Below are 24,903 nucleotides of genomic sequence, written 5' to 3'. Positions count from 1 at the left end.
CTACTCAGTTTGTGTATTTTGCTTATTTTTTCATAGTTCCACACAACTTCTTCCTGTTTCTTGACTGATCTGTGTTCAGTTTTTGAAGGCCTATCCACTGTACCAAATTATAACTAAATCTGAGGGGGGTGCGATGGGGAGGTTCCTTTGTCAGGGAACATCACATTCCAGTGGCAGCTTTCGCTTTGATAGCGGCTGATAAACTCTTCGAAACAGTGATTTTCCTTGTCCGTGACTATTGCTACATGAAATACACCGATTCAGTACCAGACTCGTACAGAGAGTCGTCAGCCGGCCTGTCGGCTCGCCTGCACACTCCTCACTTAAGCCGGAAGGACGAACGATATCCTTTGGATCTCCAGCCGCCAGATCAGTCGGACTGCACAGGCCAGACGGAACCTGAAATGCGGCCGCCGGGCTACCAGCGGACTGATGAGGCCTTCCGGAACGTGTTGGGAACTTTAAACCGCAGAAAATGGCAACAGTTATGTATGTACAGTGCTACATTTGTTGTTGATGGCCCCGTTAAATGTGGTGTCGCCTGCCCGGCAGGTGGTACCGGAGCGTGGAGGGCCGCAGCCAGCCGGTTTCCTTGGAGGGCGGCAGCCGCATCCGGCAGGTAGGCGGCAGCCTGTACGTGGGCGGCGCGCTGCTGCGAGACTCGGGCCGCTACGTCTGCGTAGTCAACAACTCGGTGGGGGCCGAGCGCGCCTCCACCTCGCTGCTCGTCACCAGTGAGTACCGCCAGTCGGCCATTTAACACTTTCAGGTTCACTCTCAGCATGGTCGCCAATTCGAGGGTAACTGTGGTCTGTTTTCAATTAACTGCTCAACCAAAATAATCCGGATTACATGTAATTAAGAGGGGTAAGACGTCAAACGAGCCGACTTGGAGCAGGAGAGGCACCACACGACATTTTAATTCCCACTGTCTATAATTTTACAAATAAATTCATAAAATTTTGAAAGCATGATCAGGAAGGATCTACATCTACATCTACATTTATACTCAGCAAGCCACCCAACGGTGTGTGGCGGAGGGCACTTTACGTGCCACTGTCATTACCTCCCTTTTCTGTTCCAGTCGCGAATGGTTCGCGGGAAGAAAGACTATATGAAAGCCTCCGTGCACGCTCGAATCTCTCTAATTTTACATTCGTGATCTCCTCGGGAGGTATAAGTAGGGGGAAGCAATAAATTCGATATCTCATCCAGAAACGCTCTCTGGCGAGCAAGCTAAACCGCCATGCAGAGCGCCTCTCTTGCAGAGTCTGCCATTTGAGTTTGCTAAAGATCTCCGTAACGCTATCACGGTTACCAAATAACCCTGTGACGAAGAGTACCGCCTTCTTTGGATCTTCTCTATCTCCTCCGTCAACCCGATCTGGTACGGATCCCACACTGATGAGCAATACTCAAGTATACGTCGAACGAGTGTTCTGTAAGCCACCTCCTTTGTTGATGGACTACATTTTCTAACGATTCTCCCAATGAATCTCAACCTGGTACCCGCCTTACCAACAATTAATTTTGTATGATCATTTCACTTCAAATCGTTCCGCACGCATACTCCGATATATTTTACAGAAGTAACTGCTACCAGTGTTTGTTCCGCTATCATATAATCATACAATAAAGGATCATTCTTTCTATGTATTCGCAATACATTACATTTGTCTAAGTTAAGGGTCAGTTGCCACTCCCTGCACCAAGTGCCTATCCACTGCAGATCTTCCTGCATTTCGCAACAATTTTCTAATGCTGCAACTTCTCTGTATACTACAGTATCATCCGCGAAAAGCCGCGTGGAACTTCCGACACTATCTACTAGGCCATTTATATATATTGTGAAAAGCAATGGTCCCATAATACTCCCCTGTGGCAAGGATTCAGGATTCGTACTCATAGTAGTGGAAGCTCAAAATGGTAACAAAGTACATTGTTTTACATGCGAAATTTTATCATTTTTTCACTTACTACTGGCTCCATTTGCTGCTGTATGTACACTTTTCTTCCTAAGTAAGAGAGATTCTTCGATGAATTTTTCCCAGCATACAAACTATAGTTACATGTGAATGAAACTCTAGAGTTTATTTAATTTATGAAAAAATGAATGAACTGTTACATTTTTAACTTCTTGTTTAGAAAAAACTCAAATTTTATAGTTAATTATCTCAATTTTTACCATAGTTTTTAATAGATTTGGAAAATCCTAGAGTTTCGTACACCTGTAAGTACTGCTTGTATGGTGTGCAAAACTCATCGAAGAATCTCTCTTACTTAGGAAGAAAAGTGTACCTACAGAAACAAATGCACCCAGTAGTAATTGAAAAAATGATGCAATTTCACATGTAAAAAAAAGATGTTTTGTTACTTTTTTGAACTTCCACTGCTATGAGTGTCAGTCCTAAATCCTTCCTGGTCATGCTGACAAAGTTTTATGAATTTATTTGGAAAAGTATAGACAGTAGAAATTAAAATGTCCTGTGGTGCCTCTCCTGCTCCAAGTCGGCCCGTTTGACGTCCTACCCCCCCCCCCCCCCCCCCTTTAATATGTCTGTTCATCCAGCAAGCCCTAGAAAAAAACCTGTCTGATTATAAGTTACATGTCGACAGTAACTAACCCTCATAAACGCAACGCCAAACAGATCCATTTTTGTCAGACAGCATTATTTATTCTGTACTGCAATGGGAATAAATGGAAATACGGAGGTGCAAAGGTTATGAAACTGTGAGTGTAACTGAATTCGTCTAATAGACGATACTCTGTGCGACTAATATGTTTATGCAGTTTCTATAAGCTGAAACAACTCTGAAAGTCACTCTCAACACAAAAGAGAGAAGTTTCTTCTGAGCTTTCGGTGAAACATGATTCGCACTGTGTGCTGTCAGTAAAGCTGCATTACCTGGCTGCCTGTTGTACGAGTACTTGACCAGAAATGCAGAAAAATCACGTAATATAATACTCGTAGTGTAGTAATATGTGCCAGATATTTATGATATCTGATGCTGTTACACAGGGGATTTAATAATTATGTGGTTTGCTGCAGATCGTTAGTTTACATAATCGCGCGGTTGAAAAAAGAAAAAAAAAAAAACAAGGAAGATTTGAAAAGCAACTGGCACGTCGACATCAGATATTAATAAATTACTGTAACAGAAAACTACTGCTTTTATACACTTTGCAGACCTGTAAACCTTCTCAATCGACATCAAAATTCAAATATTATACAGTAGAGATACGGAATATAAAAAATAATGTATGTGCACTGATATGGAAAACTTGTGAAACGTCCCCTTAGAAAAATTTATGAATTACTGTGCTGATAAACCTCTTATGTTATTTGATTTTCAAACAGCTGAGCAAAACTGAACGTACTCAGACATTTCTCTCTTTACGTATTCTGATCATCACTACAGGTGGTGGTGGTTAGTGTTTAACGTCCCGTCGACAATGAGGTCATTAGAGACGGAGCGCAAGCTCGGGTTAGGGAAGGATTGGGAAGGAAAACGGCTATGCCCTTTCACAGGAACCATCCCGGCATTTGCCTGAAACGATTTAGGGAAATCACGGAAAACCTAAATCAGGATGTCCGGAGACGGGATTGAACCGTCATCCTCCCGAATGCGAGTCCAGTGTGCTAACCACTGCGCCACCTCGCTCGGTGATCGTCACTAAACTGACACACAATATTTTTAGCGCAACGGAATCTGAATTCTAAAAATCCCTAAAAAAATGGCCCTGACTAACAATAACCTATACTTTTCATAAGTCACTTACCTCACAAAAATCGGCATAGCTCGAACTACTGCAATACAGCGAGCGCCAATACTGCCAGCTAAATAAAATATTCTAACTACTCAAGTCACTAAATAGGGATAGTTAGCAAATGAAAGATTTTGATAAAGAACAAACAATGTGTTTACCTTAACAGTGTTCAAAAGTCATTATATATATATCAGTTCATGACATCCAGTCTTACAAATTTACTGTCTCTGATAGACACACTTCCAGATCATCCGCTCTCAAAACTCCGCCATCTCTCTCCCCACATCCGCCACTGCTGGCGGCTCACCTCCAACTGCGCAACGCTACGCGCTGTTAACAGCCAACTGCCCAACACTACAATAGCAAATTCCACCCATGCAAACCAGCCACAGAATGCACACAGCACCGTCAGTGATTTTCATATCCAGTGCTACGTGGGGTTACCAACATGAAAACCTAAACAGCCTACTTACAAACTTAAGGACGATAGTAACTTTCGCATGATGTGTTACTGCCATGTGATATAGCTCGAAGAAACGTGGACCCTACATAGAAACAACTGCTACAGTAAAGTAGGGAAGGTAACTGAAAGGAATACGCAACGAGACGAGCAAAAATGACACTTTTATTCGAAGATAATATTACACTTAAGTCACCTCGATTTATGAACGTTCCTTGGGAATTATAAAAGGTGCGACATAGTACTTAATAGCATTCTCTGCAACGTATTCCCACCCTGGCCACAAGGTTGCTAAGGAGTTCTTCTGGTAGTGCGTTCCATACCTCCGCCAGAGCGGCTGCCATTCTGGATGGTCGATGGTGCATGTGAACGTGCTTCAGTGGTTCTCCCTACTGCATCCTACACGCCCTCGTTGTAATTTACGTTGGGGGGAAGGGTGGGCCAGTTCATTCGACGAATACCCTCTCGTTCCAAAAGCTGTCATGAAGTCAGGACCGAACGCACTCCTGAATAGTCGCACAGAGGGAAGGAGTACAGTGTCACATAACGTTGACCAGTGAGTGAACCGTGTTCAAAGATTTTGAGATCAGTACGCTCGTGCAACATTTTGCTTGCCCATACTGTAACACCTAGACCACCACCACGATAATGTTTAACAATGATGGACGTACCCTCATATGACGAATAGGAGAAAACGTAACGCACCCACGAACACTGTCGAAAATTATCGTTTTGATGTTCCTTATGTTATGATACGGGAAGGGTGTTTGCCTGTCTAAGGCACAAAGGGTGTGCTAACCTCAGAATCTTTGAAAACGCTACACACACCAGTCAAAGTTGTTGTCACACTGTCCTATTTTCCAATGTGCATCTTTTAACGGGTGCATTCGTCCAGTCACTCCACTTTTATGGATGACAGTGCATTACTGCATCAAACAGTCCAGGTAGAGGAGCTCTTGGAATGAGAGGATTTTCGCTGAAAGTGCTGGCCTGCCCATTCCCCGACTTAAATCCCATTGAACGTGTGCATATGCGTGGGGGACACGTACTGCAGTACATCCACACTCACCAACGATCATCCAACAGCTTCCAGTCTCACTGGCGGAGGAATGGAACGCCCTGCCACAAGAACTCCTTTTTTACTATTTTTTATCAGTCTTCTGACTGCTTTGATGCGGACCGCCACGAATTCTTCTCCTACAACAACCTCTTCACCTCAGAGTAGCACTTGTAACCTACATTCTCAATTATTTGTTGGATGTATTCCAGCCTCAGTCTTCTTCTACTTCTTTTTTCCTCTACAGTTCCTTCTAGTACCATGGAAGTTATTCTGTGATGTCTTAATGTATATCCTGTCATCCTGTACCTTCTTCTTGTCAGTGTTACTGTTGTAACTGCGACCATGACAGTCATGGGGTAGCAATGACAGAAAGCGCGGTGGGATCCGCAGAGGGGCCTGCGAACAACAACACAACGGAAGAGGACGGACACGACCAACGAAGGACAGAACGAATACAACAAGACTGAACAACAGAGTCACAAGGAAACAAACACATCCACTCGTACACGAACAAGGAAGTAGGCTGTCTAGCGCAAAGTGAGGTGAAAACCGACGTAAGCGAGATTAGACTGACTGGCTGAGCTTTTTTTTTTTTTTCTTTATTGTTATATTCAACACCTTGTACAAAGGTGGGCTGTCAGCAGCATAATACGCTGCTTTTCAGCCGAGAGTGATACAACATAAAACATAATGGAGGTACAGATGATACAAGACAAATGGCGGGTAAAAAACTATAGACACTGAAAAACAATATACACGAAGCCATTCACGATGGACAAGAAAAAACACTAAAACCTGTTGATACGGCGCACATAACACGGACGACTGCGATAGCACATGTGAACACTGGTGGCGTGACGGCGAAAGAACACTAAACACAAAACGAAGGCACACACACGAGACACAGATGGCGATGATCTCCGGCGCACAAATGTCCACTGAGAGTATACGAGTCTGGGGACCTGCCAAGAGAGGAGGTGAGGGGTGGGAGATGGAGAGGGGAGAGCAGAGATGCCAAGGGCAGGGGAGATAGGGGGAGGATGGAAGGGAGGAAAGGGGAGGGGAAGCCTGGGGCGAAGAGGGGTGGAGGAGGAGGGGGGATTGGCCGGGGGGAAGGAGAGAGAAGGGAGGGAGGGTGCACAAAGGAAAAAACACAGGGAGTTGGAGGGGAGGATCAAAGTTCCTAGGAGGGGTAGACGGAGGGGAGGAGGGCATCATCGGGGAGAAGCCACCTTGGGAGGAGGGTGGAGAGATGGAGACCGGGTGGGACGTGGGAATACAGGCATGGCAGCAGGCGCAGTTGGGAGAGGATGGGGGAGACAAGCAGGTGAGGAGGATCGAGTTTACAGGAGGTGTAGAGGATCCGTATCCGACTGGCTGAGCGAGAGGCCGGAGCTTAAGTACGCTATCGGGGGGGCCGCTATTAGCCGCTGGGACCACGTCTTCCACTGTGGCGCCCCCACACTAAAAGCGGGCCAGGAGGCGCGCACCGCCACAGCTTACGGCGCGATGGTGCAGAGACCTCTATGGGTCTTTGACGTCCATAACGTCTGGCACAGATTCAAATTCCGCAGCGCGCGGTACCAGAGTTGCTCCGTTCCTCGCCTATTCTGTGAGGAACCACTTCACTACATACCTTACCAGTCCAACTACTTTTCAACTTTCTTTCGTACCACCACATCTCACATACTTCGATTCTTTTCTGTTGTGGTTTTCCCACAGTCCTTGTTTCACTACCGTGCAATGCTGTCCTCCAAGAGCACATTCTCAGAAATTTCTTCTTCGGATTGAGACCTATGCTTGATACTAGTAGGTTCCTCTTGACCATGAATGCAATTTTTGCCAGTGCTCGTCTGCTTTTCATGTTGTACCCACTCCGTCTGTCATAGGTTATTTTGCTGCCTAGGTAGCATAATTCCTTAAATGTATCTTCTTCGTGGTCAGCAATCCTGCTGTTACATTTCTCCCTGTTCTCATTCCTGTTACTTCTCATTAATTTCGTCTTTCTGCGGTTTACTCCTAATCAGTGTTAGCCGAGAGGAATGGCAACATCTAATTGAAAGTTTAGACATGAAACATTCTAGCCTGATTGCCTGGAAGACAATTAAGAAGCTAAATAATGACCCTAAGCAGCAAACGGAAGCACCAAGAGTAACAGCCAACCAAACAGCGCACCAACTCGTTCTTAATGGGAAAACGAAGACTCCAGCAAAAACCATCCCAATAAGAAGTGACGAAAGTGACGCGAACTACTACAGCCGTCCATTTACCATCGAAGAGCTAGAGTCCGCACTTAAATCTCTGAAACCTGGCAAAGCAGCAGGGCTAGATGACCTTAGGAATGAACAGATCCTTAAATTTGGCGAGTACACGAAAAACTGGTTGCTCCTACTTTTCAGTACCTGTATCCGGCTAAGCAACATCCCGAAAATCTGGAGAAAGGGCAAGGTCATAGTCATTCCAAAACCCGGAAAACATTGGACGAGGCAAAAAATTTCAGACCGGTAACATTACTTTGCTGCTTGTACCAGGTGTTCGAGTGCATGCTGCTTAATCGACTTGTGCCTAATACTGATCATCAGATAATTCCGGAACAGGCGGGGTTTCGCCCTGGGAAAACTTGCACTGGACAGGTCTTGAATCTTACCCAGTTCATAGAGCATGGGTACGAGAACCGTCTAATTACTGGAGCCGTACTTGTCGACACCTCATCCGCATTCGACACTGTAAATCACAAACTGCTGCTCACTAAAATATACGCTATGACTAACGGTTTCGGGCTGATACAAATTATATCAACTCTTCTCAGCAACAGATGGTTCATCGTAAACCTAGGAGGGAAGCGAAGCCGATGGCGTATCCAGAGAAATGGTCTACCCCAAGGCAGTGTCCTCGCACCCACTCTTTTCAACATATATGTGAATGATCAACCAGTTGCACAAGGGACTAGGAGCTTTGCTTACGCGGACGATCTTGTAATAGCCGTGCAGAGTCGGAACTTTAACGACATAGAAATTAGCCTTACGAATGCCCTCAACGGTCTAACGCCATACTACGAAGCCTACTGCCTACGCCCGAACGCAGCAAAACCATTATCCTGCCTATTCCATCTTCGAAACCGAGACGCCAAACATACCCTAAACATCACGTGGAACAACCAACGGATCGCGTTCAGCAGCACTCCTTGTTATTTAGGCGTCACCCTTGATAGCACACTTACTTACAGGCATCATCTAGACAAGGTCAGGGGCAAACTATCAACAAGAAACAACCTCCTGAGTAAGCTCACCTCCACAAAATGGGGTGCCGACCCACATACTTAACGTACGTCGGCACTTGCACTCTGCTACTCGATTGCTCAATACGCTGCCCCAGTTTGGGAAAGATCAGAGCATGCGAAACGAGTGGATCCTCTGCTGAACGATGCCTGTCGCGTAATCACGGGATGCCGAAGACCCACCCCAGTTAACGAACTTTATTTGCTTAGTGGTGTAGCTCCACCCAACATCAGACGAGCTACAGCAAGCGAAGCAGAGCGCCTCAAGCAGCTGCGCGACCAGCGCCATCCTCTCTTCGGACAAAACTCTCCACACACAGTTTAAAATGAAGACAGAGTTTCCTCACCTCAGTTCAACCGCTAGAAACCTCAAAACAAAAGGCCAAATTGTCAAAATGGCAAGCAACACTGCCTACGGGAGACCAGGCACCTCTAATCTTACCCAACGAACAATGGGCCTCTGGAAATGAACTAAAATGGCCATTATGGAGAACCCTCAACCGCCTACGAACTGGGGTGGGCAGATGCAACGTAAAAATGTGTAAATCGGGTCACCGAGACGCGACGGACACGTGCCAGTGCGGACAGACCCAAACAATGGACCACCTCCTGGAGTGCAGCAACATGGGGGAAGTGTGCAGGAAAGAAGATCTGGCAAACGCTACGGCAGTGGCAGTTAAATGCGCTGAATTTTGGCGGGGCGTGATATGAGATATATACTATGTTTGTCTTTATATTGTAATGTGACTCCCCATTTTGGGTTTGTTTTATTTGTACATATGTTTATTATACACTCCTGGAAATTGAAATAAGAACACCGTGAATTCATTGTCCCAGGAAGGGGAAACTTTATTGACACATTCCTGGGGTCAGATACATCACATGATCACACTGACAGAACCACAGGCACATAGACACAGGCAACAGAGCATGCACAATGTCGGCACTAGTACAGTGTATATCCAACCTTCGCAGCAATTCAGGCTGCTATTCTCCCATGGAGACGATCGTAGAGATGCTGGATGAAGTCCTGTGGAACGGCTTGCCATGGCATTTCCACCTGGCGCCTCAGTTGGACCAGCGTTCGTGCTGGACGTGCAGACCGCGTGAGACGACGCTTCATCCAGTCCCAAACATGCTCAATGGGGGACAGATCCGGAGATCTTACTGGCCAGGGTATTTGACTTACACCTTCTAGAGTACGTTGGGTGTCACGGGATACATGCGGACGTGCATTGTCCTGTTGGAACAGCAAGTTCCCTTGCCGGTCTAGGAATGGTAGAACGATGGGTTCGATGACGGTTTGGATGTACCGTGCACTATTCAGTGTCCCCTCGACGATCACCAGAGGTGTACGGCCAGTGTAGGAGATCGCTCCCCACACCATGATGCCGGGTGTTGGCCCTGTGTGCCTCGGTCGTATGCAGTCCTGATTGTGGCGCTCACCTGCACGGCGCCAAACACGCATACGACCATCATTGGCACCAAGGCAGAAGCGACTCTCATCGCTGAAGACGACACGTCTCCATTCGTCCCTCCATTCACGCCTGTCGCGACACCACTGGAGGCGGGCTGCACGATGTTGGGGCGTGAGCGGAAGACGGCCTAACGGAGTGCGGGACCGTAGCCCAACTTCATGGTGACGGTTGCGAATGGTCCTCGCCGATATCCCAGGAGCAACAGTGTCCCTAATTTGCTGGGAAGTGTCGGTGCGGTCCCCTACGGCACTGCGTAGGATCCTACGGTCTTGGCGTGCATCCGTGCGTCGCTGCGGTCCGGTCCCAGGTCAACGGGCACGTGCTCCTTCCGCCGACCACTGGTGACAACATCGATGTACTGTGGAGACCTCACGCCCCACGTGTTGAGCAATTCGGCGGTACGTCCACCCGGCCTCCCGCATGCCCACTATACTCCCTCGCTCAAAGTCCGTCAACTGCACATACGGTTCACGTCCACGTTGTCGCGGCATGCTACCAGTGTTAAAGACCGCGATGGAGCTCCGTATGCCACGGCAAACTGGCTGACACTGACGGCGGCGGTGCACAAATGCTGCGCAGCTAGCGCCATTCGACGGCCAACACCGCGGTTCCTGGTGTGTCCGCTGTGCCGTGCGTGTGATCATTGCTTGTACAGCCCTCTCGCAGTGTCCGGGGCAAGTATGGTGGGTCTGACACACCGGTGTCAATGTGTTCTTTTTTCCATTTCCAGGAGTGTATTTGTATTTGTGTGTATATGTAATATGTGGGTTGTCTATGGCTTGGACACGATTAATTAAAATAAAGTGTTATGTACTCATTAGATTGTTCATTCCATTCACCAGGTCCCTGAAATTCTTCACTTTCAATGAGGATAGCAATGCCATCATTCCGCAGAATCGGTGAGGAAAGGAGTATTTGGGATGCACTGACAAGAAGAGACAGGATGACAGGACATCTGTTAAGACATCACGGAATTACTTTAGTAGTACCAGAGGAAGCTGTAGAGGACAGAACATGTAGTACAAGTCCTCCTCTCATAAATAGGAAGTGAACTTAACAGTGGAATTCCCACTGGACTTTTAATATTACCACCCTTGCTTTTCATTTCAGTAAATGCTGTTTTGATTTTCTATATGCTGAGTGAGCCCTTCCGACAATATTTGTTTTTCGAGTTATTCACAGTTTTCGTGCAGCCATTTCGCCTTAGCTTTCCTACACTTCCAATTTATTTCATTCCTAAGTGACTCGTATTACTGTATTCTTGAATTTCCCTGAACGTTTTTGTACTTCCCTCTTTCATCGATCAACTGAAGTATTTCTTCTATTATCCATGGTCTCTTTTCAGTTACCTTCTTTGTACCTATTTTTTCTTTCCAACATCTGTGATTGCTCTTTTCAGACATGTCGATTCTGCTTCAACTGAACTACCTATTGAACTATTAATTATCGCAGTATCTGTAGCCTCAGAGAACTTCAAGCGTATCTCTTCATTCCTTACTACTTCAGTATCCCACTTCTTTATGCACTGATTCTTCCTGATTAGCATCTTAAATTTCAGGCTAACATTCATTATAAGTATTGTCAGCTGAGTCTATAATAGCTCCTGGGTACGCCTTACAATCCATTATCTGATTTCGGAGTCTCTCCGTGACCATGATGTAATCCAACTGAAATCTTCCCGTATATCCCGGCCTTCGCCAAGTATACCTCAACTCTTGTGATTCTTGGAAAGAGTATTCGCTGTTACTAGCTGAAATTTATTGCAGAACCCAATTATTCTTTCTCCTTTCTCATTCTTAGTGCCAAGCCTATATTCTACAGTAATCCTTTCATCCACTCCTTCCCCCACAACCACATTCCAATTATCCACGACTATTAGATTGTCATCTACCTTTAGGAACTGAATTACCCGTTCAATATCCTTATACACTTTCTCGATCTCTCCATCTTCTGATTGCGGCGTCTTCATGTGTATCTGGACTAGCGTTATCAGTGTTGGTTGCTGTCGATTCTGACGAGAATAAGTCTGTCACTGTACGGCGCACAGCAACTCACTCTCTGCCCTACTTCCCTATTCATAACGAATCCTACTCCCGTTATATCATTTTCTACTACTGTAGATATTACCATACTCATCTGACCAGAAATCATTGTCTTCTCTCCATCTCACTTCAGTGAACCCCACTATATCTAGACGGGTCCTTAGTATTACCCTTTTCAGACTTTCTAGCTTCCCTACAACGTTCAGACTTCTGACACTCCACCGCCCGGCTCGTAGAATGTTATTCTTACGTTGATTATTCAGTTTTATTTCATCATGATCACCTTGTCCTTGGCTCTGCCCTCCCGAAGATTCGAATGAGGGACTACTCCGGAATCTTTTGCCAATGTACAGCTCATCATGACACTTTTCCAAGTAGGGGCCACTTGTCCTTTGGACACGAATACAGTGGTTTCCATTGCCTTCTGCATTCTAATTCCGTCGATCACTTCTGACTTTTCCGCCTTTTAGGGGTAGTTCCTCACCCCAAGAGCAAGAACATCTTTCCGTTCCTCCGCCGTCTTTGTCAAGGCTGTTGGCAGAACGAGAGTGACTTCTCGGGCCGGAAGTCTTCGGCATCGATGTGATAAGCATGGGAGCACGTTGAAGAGCATGCACTGCTGCCCTCGGTGATCACACACCTTATGAAGGACCTTGTCCCACCCCTTGTAATATCGAGGGCGATTATGACTTCAGTGTGATTATTATCTTTGAATAAAAGTATCATTTATTTTCGTATATCTTTGAAATTTGTGGTAACAGTGATAACTGCAAGTGTGCAATGCAGTTGTTGATGTGAAGCATTCTATCTGTGCCTCCGGTTTAATTTTATCTGATAATGTTTTTTGTCAAAACGCTGCATAAGAAATACATTGCGAGCTAGACAAATGCCGTCTGTAAGTGATGATAATAATCGGCGATCCCTAAAAGGATCTCCTGTCTGACGTAGTGAACTAATAAACACTTCCTTTGTGATTATTTTTGCGTACCAGTCTCTTCCTTTGAAGTACTGCAACACATTCTAGATGTACACTGTAAGATGGAATTTCATTATGAGCCCCATGTCGGAAGATAATATATTCAGTTCAACATTTTGTTAAGCTCAGTCTGGAAGTTAATTAACTGGCGATGAATGTGTCACAACCCTCTTGTGGATACGTCACAAAACTGAGAAGACCTCAGTCGTTGTACTATTTCGCTTGAATTTATGACTTAACTTTAAGACACCGATAACAGCTTAACGAAATTTTCGGTCTGCTCAGTGCCATTCTTCTGAGGAAACAGGACATGTAATACTCTCACGGATCCCTCGATTTTTTCTCTCCCCTCTTGATACTTGTTGCAGGTGAATAATAGATGACTTGTACTGCTACCGCCTCTTTACTCCAGTCACGGAACAAAGTTTCCAGATAAAAGTACCAGTGAGATGGACTACTCCTATATCCAAATCTCGGCATGGTTTATATTGTAACACTGTAACTAAAGCATTGGTGGACTCGAAGGGAGGCCAATTGCATTCCGAAGCAAATAGACTACTGGCCTGAAGGCTTTCAATTTTTACAGACAGAGAATAAGACGGAACACCTGCAGGGGGGAAGCAGGCATAAAGGTAGACATGATATTTTATGTAGTTGTACTCTTGTACAGCCAACCACAAATTGAATTACAGGTTCGTCTCTTATGACGAGACGATCGAAACACTCCAGAAGATTCGCGTCGTAGAGCACTGAAGCTGGAGAGACAGACGTAAACGAAAACTATGTTACGTGTGCCCACAGCGGGATTGTATGCCGCCTAGTGATGTTAACCATACCGATCAACTTTACAAAATCAAACAGTCATTGTGCACTCAGTGCCATCTTATATACGTTAAGTTTGTTCAGTAAATAAATCTTGAATTTTTCTTAACGAAGGTACTGTATCACCATGTTCAACATCCACAGTATACGATAACGCACGAGGAAAAGCGACGACAGTTTGTACCACGTAGATGCCAGCGATCTTGATTTATCATTTTCTGAGCAGAAGGTACTCCGTGGAAGTACTGGAAGTAGTACCATCACTGATCTCTCGTTAGTGGATATTAAGTCCATTCAGTCTCTTGAAAAACCGTGAGTTAGACTTAATAACGAATTACATTCACACACCCTTTTCTCAAGGACACAGATTATCTATTTACACCCGAAGACAAATAAAAACGACGAACCTTGAAGGAGTAATTCGAATGGGATAGAAATCGGTAGATGTGATGTACATGCGTAGACAAAAACAGTCCCACAACAATTTGATGATTTATTCAACAAGAGGAATTTCAGAAATTGAGCAACTCAGTAACGCGTTAGTCCATGTCTGGCCCTTATACAAGCAGTTATTCGGCTTGACATTGATTGATACAATTGTTGGATGTCATCCTGAGGGATATCGTGCCAAATTCTGTACAACTGCTGACTTAGATCATCAAACTCCCGAGATGGTTGAAGGGCCCTGTCTATAATGCTCCCAACTGTTCTCAATTAGAGATTGATCCTGCGACCTTGCTGACCAAGGTAGAGTCTGCCAAGCAGGAAGACAAGCAATATAAACTCTCGCCATGTGCGGACTACCGCTGTGCTCTAAGGGTGCCGCGGATGACACTAAAATGGGTTCCGCTGTGAAAAGATGTGGCAGCCCAGAACCAACACTGCAGACTGTATGGCCATATGGCGAGCGAGCGTCACGCTGGTACGCCACCACAGGCTGGGGCTCTCCAGACATGTCATCGGGGATCAGTTCCATGCAGTACTCAACACTGAAGACAACTGTACTACAGTCTATGGGATTTCAGGCTGGAGACGTGTCTGGAGATTCCCTGGACGGCGTTGGGATGCCAACCTGACTGTCGCTTCCCGTAAGGCCCGAGAACCAGGAGTGACGATCTGGTGTGCCATTTTCTTGAATAGCAGGACCCTTTCGGTTGTCATCCACGACATCCTTACAGTACATTGGTACCCCGACGGTATTCTACGCCTCATTGTGTTGCCCTTCATGGTAGGCCATCCTGGGCTTACATTTGACCAAGATAATGCCCGCCCACATACGGCGAGAGCTTCTACTGCTTGTCTTCGTGCTTGTCAAACCCTACTTTGCATAGAAAGGATCTCTCTCCAAGTGAGAACTTTTGGAGCATTATGGACAGCACCCTCCAATCAGCTTGGATCTCTGACAGTCCAACGCTCTAATTGGACAGAATTTGGCAAAATATCTCTCTGGAGGACATAAAACAATACTATTAACCAATACCAAGCCGAATAACTGGGTCCACAAGATTCAGAGGTGGAGTAACGCGTTATGGAGTTGCTCATTTTCTGAAACTCTTTCTCTTGAGTCAATCATATAATTTTCCTGAAATTGTAGCAATATGGTTGTCTGTATATATATATATATATATATATATATATATATATATATATATATATATATATATATCACCTCTACCAATTTCCGTCCCATGGGATAATTCCTTCGTGGTGCGTCTTTTTTTAGTGTGTATTTATTCCGTGATAATTACAAGAGATACCACAAAAATGGTTCAAATGGCCCTGAGCACTATGGGACTTAACTTCTGAGGTCATCAGTCCCCTAGAACTTAGAACTACTTAAACCTAACTAACCTAAGGACATCACACACATCCGTGCCCGAGGCAGGACTCGAACCTGCGACCGCAGCGGTCGCGCGGTTCCAGACTGTAGAGCCTAGAACCGCTCGGCCACCCCGGCCGGCAGAGATACCACAATTTTTTTTTTTTTAAAGCAAGTTTCAGCAAAGAAGACATCGGTGTTCCTAACATGCAGGTGATCATCGCCTCGTTCATTGATTGACGCCTAACCCGAAACATCCATACATGTAATATAATTCGCGCGATCAAATGGAAAGGTCTGACATAAATCATAGGAATCAGTCAGACCTCTAGGTCCCTAAGAGTTTCTGTCCGGTATGATGCGTCCGTTCACATACAAACTCAGATTTACTGGAAGATGCCTAAAGCCATGCTGACACGGGAAATAAAAGCGCTGGTGGGCGAGGGGACAGTCGAGTTTTGTGACCTCTCAACGTGGGATTTCACGTTTCACAGCATTCGGAAGAGTAAAAGACTGAATAAGACAAGTAGGATTTTTACCTCTTGGAGAGAAACATAGCCAATGAGAGGCAAGATTGCGTTCTAGTCGTATATCACCAGCAGCAGCTTGGAGTCGACGCATTGGATTTGGTCGTTTGCAGTTGAAGCCGATATTTGGCGGATTTTATATCATAACTTAATTCTTATGAGTATATTCTGTTACCAAGCACCAGCACAGAGAGTATCTCTCGAAAACGTGACGTTCTTGGTACCATTTGTCGCAATAAAATAACAGGAAACGTTATACTGGCGGTTAAAAATTCATCGTATTTGGTCTTTTTTCTTATTATAACTTGCTCCTTACGGGGGTATGCCAATTCAAAGCACCAGTGCATTCAGGATTTTTGGGAAACAGTTCGTCCTTATTACGATTTGTTATAATTAATTACTAGTTAATAATATATCAGCAGTTAAAGCCTTCAGGATGTCGTCACATTGAAGACAAATACATTCGACGCCCATGTACACTCTTGGGTAAAGGATGGAGGTGCACTTATGTGAAGTCGATTGTATCTGGTTTGTGCCCTACTATCCCCAATCTTTTTTTAAGTCACCTTCACATTTTCGAAAAGATTATGACTTTTCTTAATAATTTGATAGAAAAATGTAATGTAATGTTATATTCGATGTTATGTATATATAAGGGCTCCCTCCAACATCTCTCACTCTCTCGTGGGAGTGAGTCTGTTCGTTTTTGTGAACGTGCGAGGAAAAGTTGATTAAATTGCAGGATTGCTTTCTACGTCAGTGCTTGATTCAATAGCAGTTCAGTAATTTAACGCCAATATTGCAGTAAATGAATGACTTTTTTGGCTTTAGCTACAAGAGAGTTTCCACTCGTTATAGTTGGATATTCTACAATGCCTTATTGAAACTACCTTGCATTTCACAGGTTCTAAAAATTCTGCTAGTGAACCGAAGCAGCAGCCAGGAGTGAGGGACCTTAGGATTATACTAAAAGTGAGAATAAGAAAAATTATTCCATTTTCCGTATAAGAATATTGTAAATTTGTATCCTACTATTTGTAATATACGTTTTAAAAGATCATGTCGTACCTAACTGGACATGGAACTTCCGTTATCGTGTTCACGGATATTGAACTTTTCATTTGTGTATACCACACACAGAACAATATAACTAGCATTTGCGCAATGGAGAAAATAAGCTTTTTAATAGCGATGACGTAGAAATTTTACACGTATCAATGTTCGTAAAGACGCAGTGTGAGTTGCGAGACAGATGCAACCGAAAACTGCCCCTGGGAAACGCAGCAGTCGCAAGCATGTTACATGCGTGCATCACGACAGAAACCATGTCTGGGGTGTTTCGCGTTGGAAAAAGCGTCCCATATGAGGATGGCTCAAGAAGGTACGTTTCGCGCACGAGAGAGGGCGCTTTAATATATATATATATATATATATATATATATATATATATATATATATATATACTGATCGACAGATTTTTTTAGTCCTGGGAGTTGGTGTGGGACGCTTACCACACTCAATTAACGGAAAAGGTAGGAAAGATCTAAACACGGGCTGCAATATTCCTCTCGATTTTCTTTAATCAGCGTGAAAGTGTAACAGAAATACTTAACGAAATGCAGTGTGCGGCGTCATCAGAAAAATATTAAAAATATTGTTCACCGTGGCTGGATTTACTCCATCAGTTCCGAGAGTGCACGTTCCTTTTAACCATGAAACATATTATTTGTTCCAACACACATCTCGCGAGGCGACAACGACGATAAAATTATGAAAATTCGCGTTCATGCAGAAGGCGAAGGATACGATTTCTTCACACATCCCAACTGCAAACAGATTATAAAGGGGAGATAATGATATTGTCACACTATGGATCCTCGACCATACACTATTTGATTACGTTTGGAGTGCACATGTAGACCTCGGAGCATATACAGTACATTTAGCTTACGAAGTATGGGCTATAGCTGCTGAAACAGCTTTTGATTCATGTATATTCCTGTTGTGTGACAGAAAAGAGCAAACATCGATAAAGAAGGTATACCTCCAGAAACAACTGAAAAAATGTCACCATTCTTTTCGTATTTCTACTTTCCAAAGACGATGTCATCTTGTCTCAAGTAGATTCCTATCGCGTGGGGTGGTGCAATGATCATGCGCTGGACTAATGTTTGGGTGCATGACAGTGCAGCTCCCCATCCAGTCATCCAGACTTTTCAGTGATTTTCCTAGACTGCTGAAGGTTCATTCAGAGGTGGTTTCTGTGAAAGGACGAGGGTAGTTTCCTTCCCATCCTTCCTTGTGTTTTATCCCTAAGGACCTTGGGATGTTGAACCCCAATCATTCTTACTTTCGAGTGCGTTCTTTGACCTTCTGCAGAGGAATGGATTACTTTGAGATGAGACGGACGCCTGTATATGTTTCAGCGCCGCTGTCAGCGTACATGGTTCCACAGCAGCAGACTGTGGATGTGGGGCGGTCTGCACAGCTAAACTGCTCCACTGAGGGCTACCCCCAGCTGGCCGTCTCCTGGCTCAAGGATGGTCAGCCACTGCACACCTCCAGCAGGGTCAAGCTCGTCTCGCCGCAGGTAAGTGCTCACGTGTCACCGCACCGCGCCACTTCAAACTGTTAAAGGCTTGACAAATGCACCACTTGTTGTCAAGAGGTTACGGCATGCATCATTGGTCCACAGCTACTAATGCTGTCTTCATATAATGGGGTGACTGCGTTTCGTTGTCAACTTCAAATTAATTTAGCAGAAAATTTCTGGATGAATAAAACTGGCACTCTACTGGGTGTGTTGAGTGTCTAAATATATTTCGTCATAACTCCAAAGCTCGGTACGACATAAAGAATAAAAAGAAACAATACTTTCGAGATGGAAGGTATATTATTGTGGAAGGAGATGGAGGCTTTAGTGGTCTGGTTTCTGGAGCTGGAAGTAGTGCAGAACCGCTGTTGTCTATTGCTTTTCCCCATTCTCTACGCATCACAGCTGGCATATGTCAACACTGTTTTGCTCAGGCAGCAATTGTAGTTGCTCAAGGGTCCCACATGCATGCATTGCTCATAGTGCGAGCTGCTGTCCTCTAATGGCTGGTTGCCATCCTCTAACCATCTGGCATGGGTGTTATAATATGTAGTGACTTCCTTCATATTGCACTTAACCATACCTCACCTCTTTGCAAGTACACAAGCCTCGCTGGATTTTATCTCCCTGCTGCCCACTTTCTGGTATTTGGCCATTGACGATTTTTTCTGCTAACTGACTCGAATGTATCGCCTGTGTTCCCAGATGTACATTGCTACTGGCCTCTCGGTTTCGCCAATGTATAGGTCTCCACACTTACATTCGCTTTGTACCCGAGCCTGTGTGTGGATCATGTTTCTTGTCCCTTTCTTTCTCTCTCTCTCTCTGTTCAGTTAGTCTATTCCGACTCCAGAGGACCCTATTATGAAGCAAACCACACCTGTAGTAGGTAGTGGGTACTGGCGTAATTATGATATCAAACTGATATGTAAATTAATTAAACGGATCAATTAATTACCACCCAACATGGCCCACTACCACCCCCAGATTACATCATGTGTTTTTCTCAGCCTGTAAGTGGGTCCAGGGCTCTCCGCACTCCCACCCCTCTCCCTCCCAACTACCCTACCCTCCCCCTCCCGCCCCCCACCTAACCTAGTGCCGGAAATTTCCTATTCTGGCGGAACTTTTGAATTTCGAATTTCGGGGAGAATTTCGATTCTTTGTGTGGATTTCTTTGTCCCAGAGCTGTCCTGACTTTCCACCCCCTCCCCCCACCCCCCTCAACCCAGGAATTTAGTGGGGTGTGGTCAAAATGGTGGTATCCTTTCCAGCACTCAAACCCCGGTCCTCCTGGGTGGAAAGCCCAAGTGCACCCTCCTAAAAAATTATACTACCAGAGGCACTTCCAATTTGGAGGAAATTAAAAATGGGAGTGCACTTTCTGGGACTCAAACCCTAGTCCTTTTAGACTGAAAGCCCCTCAAAACAAGGAAAGTGGCCAGATGCAAAAGAGGTAAGTTCGGTTATTGTACTTTATTTTCTTTGGGAAGCTGAAGATCGGTCCTAATTACGTAATTAATCATAAAGATCGCTCCTAATGAGGCAAGTATATGCATAGCGCCATACAAAGACTACCTAAAATCGCAATACAGCTGAAAAATTGACCATTCCATACAACTGATGGTCCTGTTGCGAAAAAGTATCACAATACCACTTGCAACTAGTAACAGACACAATCAAACTCTACCATTTATCTACAAGCTCGCGAGAAAACGGCTGGAGTGTAAGGATTATCTTTATTCTTTTTGGCAGGAAGTATGTTCAACTGATGAGATGCCGATGTTAGATAGAGAGGAGCTTAGTAAGAGTATTACCTGTAAGCCTACAGCTGCGGACAGTATCTATCCTTGTTTGACATCAGAGTTTGCTATAGACGCCTGTTCGACGGTCACCCTGCAGCCCAGGTAATTGAGGCCAATACACACTACCACAACTGATGGAAAATGCATCACTGTTCTAATTACACATTCACATTGTCATGAAGAAAAAACCAGCACTCATGATGAATGAGTCACAGCGCACCTCATGTACTCGGGAAAATCGTTGTCCCAAAAGGCTGCAGAAGCAGTGGTAGTTGAACGTGCATTCTCCTCGAAGTACACTCACAAACTGGCCAAATTCGAGGCCGTCTTACCTCCCCTAATCTCTCGCCTCCCTCCTCGTTATTTCGAAACCGTCTCCAGAGTAAAGTAAAAGCAAGAATTTAAACTCTGAATAAAAAAAAGTCTCTGTTACGGAATTTCTTTCAGCTTGACGGACAAATTACATGACCTGAGAGCGTCTGTTGTGTTCAAATCAGTGTGTGTAAATAATCTGTCATGCACTTGTGTACTACAACCATTCCAGACACATAACATTACAGAGGACAATCTTTCGTGCCATAGGCTCACATGTTGGAAAAAACACAACCATTTTACGTTGAACAACAACTTTCTACAATTCAAGAAGATGTTGCTGTTTTGTACACTATGGAAAGTCCTGTTTTACCAATGTGAACCTACACTGAAAAGCCAAAGAAACTTTGCACCTGCCTTATATTGTATAGGGGCCCCACCAGCATGCAGAAGTGCTGCAACACAACGTGGCATGGACTTGACCAATGTCCGAAATAGTGCTGGAGGGAACTCACACCATGAATTCTGCAGGATTGTCCAGAAATACGTAAGAGTACGAGGGGGTATAGATCTCTTCTGAACAGCACGTTGCAAGGCATTCCAGATATGCTCAATAATGTTCATGTCTGGTGACTTTGGTGGCGAGCAGATGTGTTTACACTCAGAAGAGTGTTTCTGGAGCCACTCTGTAGCTATTCTGGACGTGTGGGGTATCGCATTGTCCTGCTGGAATTGCCCAAGTCCGTCGGAATGCACAGTATATATGAATGGATGCAGCTGATCAGACAGGATGTTTACGTACGTGTTACCTGTCAGAGTCGTATCTAGATGTATCAGGGGTCCTTTATCACTCCAACTGTACATGCCTCAGACCATAACAGAGCCTCCACCAGCTTGAACAGTCCATGGATTCATGAGGTTATTTCCATCCACTCGATACAACTTGAAACAAGATTCGTCCAACCAGGCAACATGCTTCCAGTCATCAACAGTCCAGTATTGGTGTTGCAGCCCCGGGTGAGGTGTAAAGCTTTGTATCATACAGTCATCAAGGGTATACAAGTAGGCCTTCAGCTCCGAAAACTCATATTGATGATGTCTCATTTTTTTGATTTGCACACTGACACTTGTTGATGGCCCAGCACTGAAATCTGCAGCAAATTGTGGAGGGTCTCACGTCTGTCACATTGAATGGTTCTCCTCAGTCGTCGTTGGTCCCATTCTTGTAGGATGTTTTTCTGGCCGCAGTGATGTCAGAGATATGGTGTTTTACCAGATTCCTGATTTCACGGTACACTCATGAAATGGTCGTATGGGAAAATCCCCACTTCATCACTACTTCAGAGATGCTGATTCACGTCGCTCGTGTGCCGACTATAACACCATGTTCAGACTCACTTAAATCTTGATAACCTGCCGTTGTACCAGCAGTAAACGATCTAACAACTGCGCAGACACTTGTTGTCTTATATTGGCTTTCCCACCACAGTTCCACATTCTGCCTGTTTACTTATCTTTGTATTTGAATTCATATACCTATACCAGTTGCTTTGGCGCTTCAGTGTATATGACACCTGTGTTTATGAAACGAATCTTGAGAGCCTGTCTTGTAATAGAACTTCCATTAAGATTTGATCACATCTCTCTGTCTTCTGTTACATCGAAACCAGTTACCACCTACGTCCTTATATTTGACGTTTTTGCTCCATAACTCCCCTCTAGCATCATGTCTGTAAAGTTTCTAATCATACAGCAGATTCTTGGGTTCTAGTTTTGTAAGCAATTTGATTATCACGAGCTTTTTCACAAAATATAGTCCTATCTCAGGAAAAAAAAGACTCTCATTTCCAGCTCCCACAACGAGCAATAATTCGAGTGGTGTCTAGTTTATAATTAGATGCTATGAAGTATGAAATAACCCAGGTAACACCTGTTTTTTAAACGCGCAATCGTGACATCAATAATAAAAACAATCATGATTCCACAAGAATAGGTAAAGCCAGATTGTATTAGTTTTATGAACAAAATCATATAGTAGTTTTGAGAGAAGTGTCTGCGTCCATACTTTAACCGGTTATACCACTCATTGTAATAGAACCTCCTATAAGATTTTACTGCATCCCTCTCTTCCAAATACCGAATAAACACATCGTGTCTGCATGCTGACATCGAGCATATTACATGTGTCACGTATTAGTCAAGGGGAATGCAACACCTCTGTGTTTTATTTCTACGACCTGTGTGTTGTGGAAGCTGCATAGCTTACACCATGCAGCGTTCAGTTTTCTGTAAGAGCCAAACGATCGAAACGTTAATATCGGTTTAGCACCTGACACAGACCTTGAAGCCATGCTAGAAAAAAAGTAGTACGGCGGTGTCAAAACTGTAGTACACTGCTTGGCTGTGTTACGCCCAAAGAAAACAATGTATTAAATTGCTTATGGAGGAACAATACAGGAAATCTCTTTTTTTTTATTGATAGTCTGTTGGATATGGTCTTCCTCCAGTATAGTCGATAAAACTTCACACAGATCATTGCATGTGACTTCAAGCGCTGGCCACGTGTTCCTGTGAAGTGATACACTATGTATGCAATATGCTCAATGTCAACACGCAGATGTTATTTCTTTTCTGGTGTATCATATGGGAGAGATGCGGTAAAATCTTACAGGAAGTTCTATTACCAGGAGTGGTACAACTAGTTAAAGTTTGGATGCAGATAGTTCTCTCAAACCGATACCGATTTTTCTCGTAAACCTAATAGGAATCGATTGTATCTGTTCTCATGGAGTCATCCCTTTTTTAATTATTATCATCACAATTATATGTTTAAACAACAGGTGCTACCTGCTTTATTTCATACTTCATAACCTCTAAATACAGACACCACTTGAATTATAGCTCGTTGTGGAACCTAGAAACGTCATTTTTTTTTTTAACGAAGCGTGTGACTAGACTATGCGAAACAGGCTGGGATGACTAAATTGCTTACAAAAGTAGGACGTGAGAGAATCTGGTGAATGATCAGAAACTTCACAGGCGTTTCAGTGGATGGGACAAAAATGTCAAATATAAGCACACAGACGGTAATTGGTTTAAATTCTCGCTTTTTCTTTACTCCTATGATGGTTCATGACGAGGACATTCTGAAGTGATCGATAGTTTTCGCAGCAAAATAGTATAAGTTTTTCCCCAATTTTACACAGGTTGGACACGTCCAGGTCGAATTGTATCCTGCAGTCAAACTTAAAAACTATACCGATTTTGCTCATAAAACTAAAAGGAAATGGGCTGTGTCTGTTTTCGTGGAAAGAGAACATTTATTACTGTCGCAATTCTGTTCTCCTTTCAAATAGGCGCTCGATTGTAAGAGGTGCATTAACGTTAAATGCAGTTGTTCTCCATTGTAGGGCTGTGCTGACGTCCCACCCCACCCCCAACCTGGGAATTTGGTGGGGGTGGTCAAAATGGAGGTATCCTTTCCAGCACTCAAACCCTGGAGCGGCAGTGTGGGAGACAGTCCAATGTGTGTGAGGCCTCCCGAAACAGTTGCAGTTGTGGAGCAGTGCTACTAAGTTTCTTTTCGTGTTGGTGATGGACTGTGACTGCAAGGCAGACTGGGTGTGGCCAGAATCCACGGGGGTATGGCGGAAGGCTGGGTGCAGACAGTGACCGCGAGGAAACGGCTGTTGGATGTAGAAAAACCGTGAGGCGTTTGGCGGTAGCAGTTGAGCATTTGAAAAAGCCTGTGTCCCCCACCCCATAAGTGGATGGAGGGAGAGAGGGAGGGGAGGATAAGGGAATGTAAGAGGGCCATGATTTACGGCACTTTGTGATTGTCCATTGAGGAGAACGCTCGTTCGACTGCCGCCCCCTCTGCAATCTTTTGAGACGACTATTTTCCCCAGTACACTTGTTGGGTTATGACCTGTACATTTCGAGTGCTGATTTTTTTCATGACAA

At 44.5% G+C, this 24,903-nt stretch overlaps 1 protein-coding gene across 1 annotated transcript in view; it reads left to right on the top strand.

The window, feature by feature from the left end:
* The first annotated feature begins 245 nt into the window (after positions 1-245).
* Positions 246-24,903, top strand: part of LOC126297912 (Down syndrome cell adhesion molecule-like protein Dscam2) — a 72,651-nt gene continuing 47,993 nt past the window's right edge. Inside the window, exons 1-3 of the mRNA XM_049989220.1 lie at positions 246-451; positions 553-734; positions 18,657-18,820. Of these exons, the coding sequence (XP_049845177.1) occupies positions 246-451; positions 553-734; positions 18,657-18,820 (552 nt within the window). The remainder of the gene's footprint in view (positions 452-552; positions 735-18,656; positions 18,821-24,903) is intronic.

This window comes from Schistocerca gregaria, chromosome X, assembly GCF_023897955.1.
Source record: "Schistocerca gregaria isolate iqSchGreg1 chromosome X, iqSchGreg1.2, whole genome shotgun sequence".
Lineage (NCBI taxonomy): Eukaryota > Metazoa > Arthropoda > Insecta > Orthoptera > Acrididae > Schistocerca > Schistocerca gregaria.
The sequence above is the reverse complement of the archived record's forward strand: the minus strand, read 5'-3'. Positions and strand labels throughout refer to the sequence as shown.